At 42.7% G+C, this 6,141-nt stretch overlaps 1 protein-coding gene across 1 annotated transcript; it reads right to left on the minus strand.

Moving 5' to 3' along the window:
- Positions 1-1,180: 1,180 nt before the first annotated feature.
- Positions 1,181-2,976, minus strand: LOC150034108 (uncharacterized). Its single transcript, XM_090317230.1, has 4 exons — positions 2,774-2,976; positions 2,254-2,629; positions 1,612-1,933; positions 1,181-1,503 (listed from the first exon to the last, which is right to left on the minus strand). Exons 1-4 carry the CDS (start codon positions 2,974-2,976, stop codon positions 1,181-1,183), a joined length of 1,224 nt encoding a protein of 407 aa, XP_090173356.1.
- Between the last annotated feature and the right edge of the window lie 3,165 nt (positions 2,977-6,141).

The raw sequence follows: 6,141 nt of genomic DNA on the forward strand, positions 1-6,141 counted from the left end.
TTGGCTACCTGAACATACACAAAGTTCAAAATTAATAACTTAATTCTCCACAATTAATCTTAATTCAAAATAACCACACAACAACTTACTCCAAAAGATAATTGGCCTTTACTTTGATGAGCAACACCGCTAAACGTTTCAAGTCTTGAATCTAAAGTCCAAACCCAAGAGATATTAACAATTTTAACCCAAAACCAAAACGTATAAAATTTAATCTAACAATCCCCAAACCAAACCACAATGAGGGTTACCAAGCCTTGGAACTTACAAAATTGCCACGAAGAAGGAACTTCAACACCCGCTGGACAGCGCACAAATTTTCCTCCAAAACCCCCCCAATTAACCTTTAAATGCAAGGAGGAACACTATTATAAACCCAAGACATAAAAGTGATCCAAAAAACAACCAAGAACAATAACAACACCCAAAAACTTAAGCAAAAATCTTACTCCAACCAAGTTCGATTAGAACCAAGTGGTGAAGGAGATTTATGGTGGAAGTTGGTTTGACGACAAGGTCGAGCTAACGGCAAGGGGAGGGCATGGCTGGCTGGGAGTGCGTATGTCTAGGTGGCACAGACCTGGTGCTTTAGTTGCCAGGAGCAGATCTGAGCAGCGGCTTCGATGGTCGATCGACAAGCAGCACCGTGGAGCACAAACGGACGTTCCAGTTGGCAGTTGGATCCCGCAAGGACGAACAATCCACTCGGCGGCTAGATGACATAACGTCAAGTGGGGGAAAGGGTTGGGCGACAGTCGACAGCTCGACTGAAGTCGATTCCAACGACGACGAACGTCGAGCGGTGAAGCTATGGCTAGGGAGGAGTCTCGGGGGCGTGAGAAAGAAGAAGAGAGGAAGGGGAAAGAAAAAGAGGAAAAAGAAAAAAGAAAAGGAATAAAATATTTTATTTCCTTCCAATTCCCCTTTATTATTATTATTATTTTTATCTTTTCCATTCTTTTCCTTTCCATTTTTAAAACAACAATTCTTGCCCTTGATTTCCAACACTAAACTCCAGAATTAATTTCCACTTAAATGATTTAAATTCCAACAATTGCACTTAAATGTCCAAAAATTCCAAAAATATCCTCAATTAATAAAAATTACTGAATTACATAAATAAATAAAAAATTCGAGGTGTTACATTCTTCCCTCCTCAAAGAATTTTCGTCTCAAAAGTTCATTCCTGAAAAAGTTTCGGGTATTGAGCCTTCATTTCATCCTTCCGCTCCCAGGTAGCCTCCTTTACCTTTCTGGCGAGGACCTCTATAGGCTTCTCCTCGTAGCTCAAGTTGTCATTCAACTGTAAGGGCTCATAGTCAACTACATGAGACGGGTCTGTCACATACTTCCTCAACATCGAAACATGGACGACATTATGAACTGAAGACAGTGCTAGAGGCAATGCAAATCGGTAAGCTAGGGGGCCAACTCGCTCCAAGACCTCGAAAGGTCCAATGAATCTCAGACTCAACTTCCCCTTCCTGCCAAACCTCAGAATACCTTTCATGGGTGCCATTTTTAAGAACACTTTCACACCAGTCTCAAATTCCAGGTCCATATGTCTTACATCGACATAACTCTTCTGTCTACTTTGAGTTGTATGCATACGAGCCCTGATCTCTTGTATTGCCTCATTCGTGGTCTGCACCAATTCAGGTTCTAACAATTTCCTCTCTCCTATCTCATCCCAACACATAGGGGACCTGCAACTCTTCCTATATAGGGCTTCAATGGGTGACATTCCAACAGTGGACTGGTAGCTGTTATTATAAGCAAACTCCATTAAGTGCAAGTGAGCATCCCAGCTTCCTGAAAACTCTATGGCACAGGCACGAAACATGTCTTCCAATATCTGATTCAATCGCTTTGTCTGCCCATCAATCTGTGGGTGGAAAGTTGTACTGAAATCTAACCAGGTCCTCAAAGATTCCTAAAGAATTTTCTAGAAATTAGACATGAAACGAGGGTCTCTGTCCGACACATGGACACAGGCACTCCGTGCAACCTCACCATCTTCTTCAAGTATAACTGTGCCCACTTATTCACTGAAAAGGTAGACTTCCCAAGTATGAAATGTGCTAACTTTGTAAGTCTGTCTACCACAACCCATATCACAGTGAAACCTTTGACTGTCCGTGGCAATCCCATGATGAAGTCCATAGATACATGCTCCCACTTCCATTCTGGTACACTCAATGGCTGTAACAAGCCTGCTGGTTTCTGCCTTGGGGCTTTCACCTGCTAGCACACCAAGCACTTACTGACGAACTCTGCAATCTCTTTTTTCATATCATTCAACCAGTAGTAACGTTTCAAATCCTGATACATCTTGGTGCTGCCGGGGTGAATCGAAAGTAAGGAACTATGAGCCTCTGACAACAAATCATTTTTAATATCACTAACTACTAGCACACACAAACATCCCTGATAAAGAAGGCCACCTTCCGCTGAAAATTGAGAATTCCCATCCTGGCCTGACTCCACCCTACGAACTCTTTCTTCTAGATAAGGGTCGTCTCGCTGCGCATCAATAATCTTCTGCCTTAGACTCGGTTGCACCAGTAATTGTGCTAATTGTGTCGTGACCTTTCCCACTACCACTGCAATCTTTACCCTCTCCAGTTCCCTGCACAAATGAGTCTGTCTGGTAATGAGGGCTACTAAATGAGCCACCTTTCTTCTTAGAGCATCTGCCACTACATTTGCTTTTCCCGGGTGGTACAAAATTTCACAGACATAATCCTTCACCAGCTCCAACCACCTTCTTTACCTCATGTTTAACTCTTTCTGGGTGAGAAAGTACTTTAAACTCTTGTGGTCAGTGAAAATCTGTATCTTCTCTCCATATAAGTAATGCTTCCAGATCTTGAGAGCAAAAACCACTACTGCTAACTCCAAGTCGTGTGTGGGATAATTCTGTTCATGTTTCTTTAGCTGACGTGAAGCATAAGCAACTACTCTGCCCTGCTGCATCAATACACATCCCAACCCTTCTTGGACGCATCACTGTAAATGACAAAACCACCTGATCCATCTGGTACTATAAGAACTGAGGCTAAAACTAACTCTGCTTGAGGTCTTGGAAATTGTTTTCACAAGCCTCATTCCAAACAAATGCTGCTCTCTTCCAGGTCAATTGAGTCAATGGGGCGGCTATGCGAGAGAAGTCCTTTACAAATCGTCTATAGTAGCCTACTAACACCAAGAAACTGCACACCTCACTGACTGTGGTTGGACGAGCCCAACTCGTAACTGCCTCAATCTTTGCAGGATCCACAGAGACACCTTCCTTCGATACTACATGCCTTAGAAAGGACACCTGCCTCAAACATAATTCACATTTAGCAAACTTAGCATACAGCTTATTGGCCCTCAACGTCTCCAAAACTTTCTGCAAATGCTCCTCATACTCGGACTCTATCTTGGAATAAACCAAGATGTCATCAATAAAAACAATCAAAAAGGTGTCGAGGAATTCCTTGAACACCCTATTCATCAAATCCATGAACACTGCTGGTGCATTTATTAGACCGAACGACATCACTATGAACTCATAAACCTGGGGGGGGGGGGGGGGTAGAAGAAACATTTGGAAGAGTGTGAGCTACTAAGCCCAGTGAGTGGTGCTTTTAAAATAATAAACACTTTGCAAAACATATTTTTGGGAAGTCAATCACATAATCATAATTTCAGTATATTCTATGCATGATCAAGTGTAATTTCATATATCATTATCCTCCAGTTCCATGCTATCTTGGCATGTTCATATCATGTTCATACTATCAATCATAACATCTTTTAATGGAAACTTTCCTATAACCCACTTTTCTCGCCAATGTGCACATCGACAATTCTTTTCCCGCTAGTCATGCTTAGGTAACTTGACTATATTTTCTATCGGTCGTCACCGACTATTATTTCCCGCCGACCGAGACCGACTATATTTTCCTGCCAAGTACCCTTTTTAAGCATGCTAACTTATGTAGTCCGGGTATAATCTCAGTTTCCATAGAAATTTCACAAACAATATCATGGAAAACAACATAACATCATAAGCATGCATATTGCACTTACATATACATTTATCCACATATCAATGCATAAAACTAAGTAACCACTCACCGCAAGCAAGTTTTTCCACTAAAATCACCTTGAGAATACCTTCCTGAGAATTCCTCCATATCAATAGAAATTCCTCAATTAATACTTGTTATATCAATAAATAATGTCATAATAGCCAAAATACCATTATATAATGAAAATACCAGCTTACCCTACTCTAATTTAGCCAAAATCCAAAAACTAGCCTCTTTAGAGGTTATTTGGACTGTGGTAGGCAGCTGGGCATTTGGCAGTAGGCAAGGTGGGCATACTGTGCCGCACAAGGGGCTGACGCGTTGAGCGTGCATTGCATGGTGGCCTGTTGAGCTGGGCATGATGCATCGCACAGTGGGGCTGCTGCACTGGGCTAGCGTGGGATGCGTCGAGTGAGGCGCGCTGACGGGCGGACGCAGCGCTGCAAGGCGTGCGCGCAGAGTGCCGGATGCGTTGGCTAGCTGTGCATCCGGGCTGGCTCAATGCTTCACCAATGCAACCTTTGTTCCTTTTGAACTCCACTTAACTTGGCAACCTAATAACTCGAACGTAATACTCTAAATATGCTCTCAACACAAGTTTTTGGTGATGGTATGAATAAATCCCTTTTGCCCAACCCCTCTATTTATAGCCATTCCAAACTCATTCCTTTGTGATGACTTAACTCCCATTTGTCTCACTTTGAAGCTGCCAACACTTAGCCTACCCAGCCTAGCCTTGAGTTGTTCTCACCTCAACTTGCCAGCCAAAATTTCCTTTTTTTGCATGAAATCTCCTTCACCCACCTCCTGCTTAGGGTGATAAGACCTCCATTGCATGAAATCTCTTTTGTCCACCTCCTACTAGAGCTTTGTGTGAACCTCCTTTTGCCACCTAAATCACTTAAATACTTAAACATATTCCTCTACTTAAATTGTTTAAGACTTATGATCATATAACTCTTGACATCTTCCCTTGGAGTTTTTCCATCAATTAGCCTTACCTTTTTTCCTTAACGTATAGCAATTCAACCTTCCTTCATCAAAGTCCCACTTAGCCATTGCATGAGTCGGCCATCATCAATACATAGGGTGGCCGCTCACCCTTGACACATGGCTTGCTAGGTATGCTTGCTCGGCCTACTAAGCATGGACGTACGATGCTGACCATCGACGCATGGGTGTGTTGCCTAGGCGCTTGTGCGCTTGGCCGCATAGGCGTGTTCGGCCGCATAACGTGCCTTGCCGCATGGGTGTGCGCTTGGCATAAGGCATCGATGCATGGCTGCTTGGCAGACTTGGCAGCACTTGACGCATAGGCAAGGCGCTCGGCATACATGCTCGACACATGGGCTGCGCGCTTGGTCTCAGTGCATGGCCTATGCACTTGGTCTTGACGCATGACCTGTGCGCTTGGCCTCGACGCATGACCTGTGCGCCTAGTATGCTCACTCGACGCATGCCTCCAACGCATGCCCTGCTTGTGTTCGCATGCCCTTGCGTTTGTTGTATGCAAGCCCTTGGCCATTTTTCAAGTCTTCTTGCTTCCATCCTCTATGCACTCTTTCGTTTAACATATTTAAGCCTTACATATATGTTTGGTCTTTTGGTCACCTTTTTGGATAATTTAGTATTAATGTTTTCCACTCTTTGCTCCAATATCCTTACTTAGGATTTTTCTTCTCTAGTTAACCTCCTACTTTAAATTTAGTGTTAGGGTCTTACATTTACGACCCTCTTAAAATAATTTCGTCCTCGAAATTAAACGAAACTTAATTTACAACAAAACTTTTTATTTAATAATTTTCCTCATACAGTTTTATTATACCACAACTTTTATTCTAGTCTTCTAAAACTTTCTCTTTCCCTTTTTCCACGACCGATATATTGTCTTCCCTATCTTGAGTTATTCCATATAGTCTTCCCAACGTCATTTTTCCTGTTTCCTCTTTTATTCCTCCTACAGTTTGTCCTCCTTCAACCGTCGTTGATCTCCCTCCCGGTTTGTTTGATGGTTGTATATTTCCAGTATCCATCAGCTGGGGACATTCTCGTTTAAAGTGTC

This window comes from Benincasa hispida, chromosome 9 (assembly GCF_027475165.1).
Source record: "Benincasa hispida cultivar pf3 chromosome 9, pf3_genome.v1.1, whole genome shotgun sequence".
Classification (NCBI taxonomy): domain Eukaryota; kingdom Viridiplantae; phylum Streptophyta; class Magnoliopsida; order Cucurbitales; family Cucurbitaceae; genus Benincasa; species Benincasa hispida.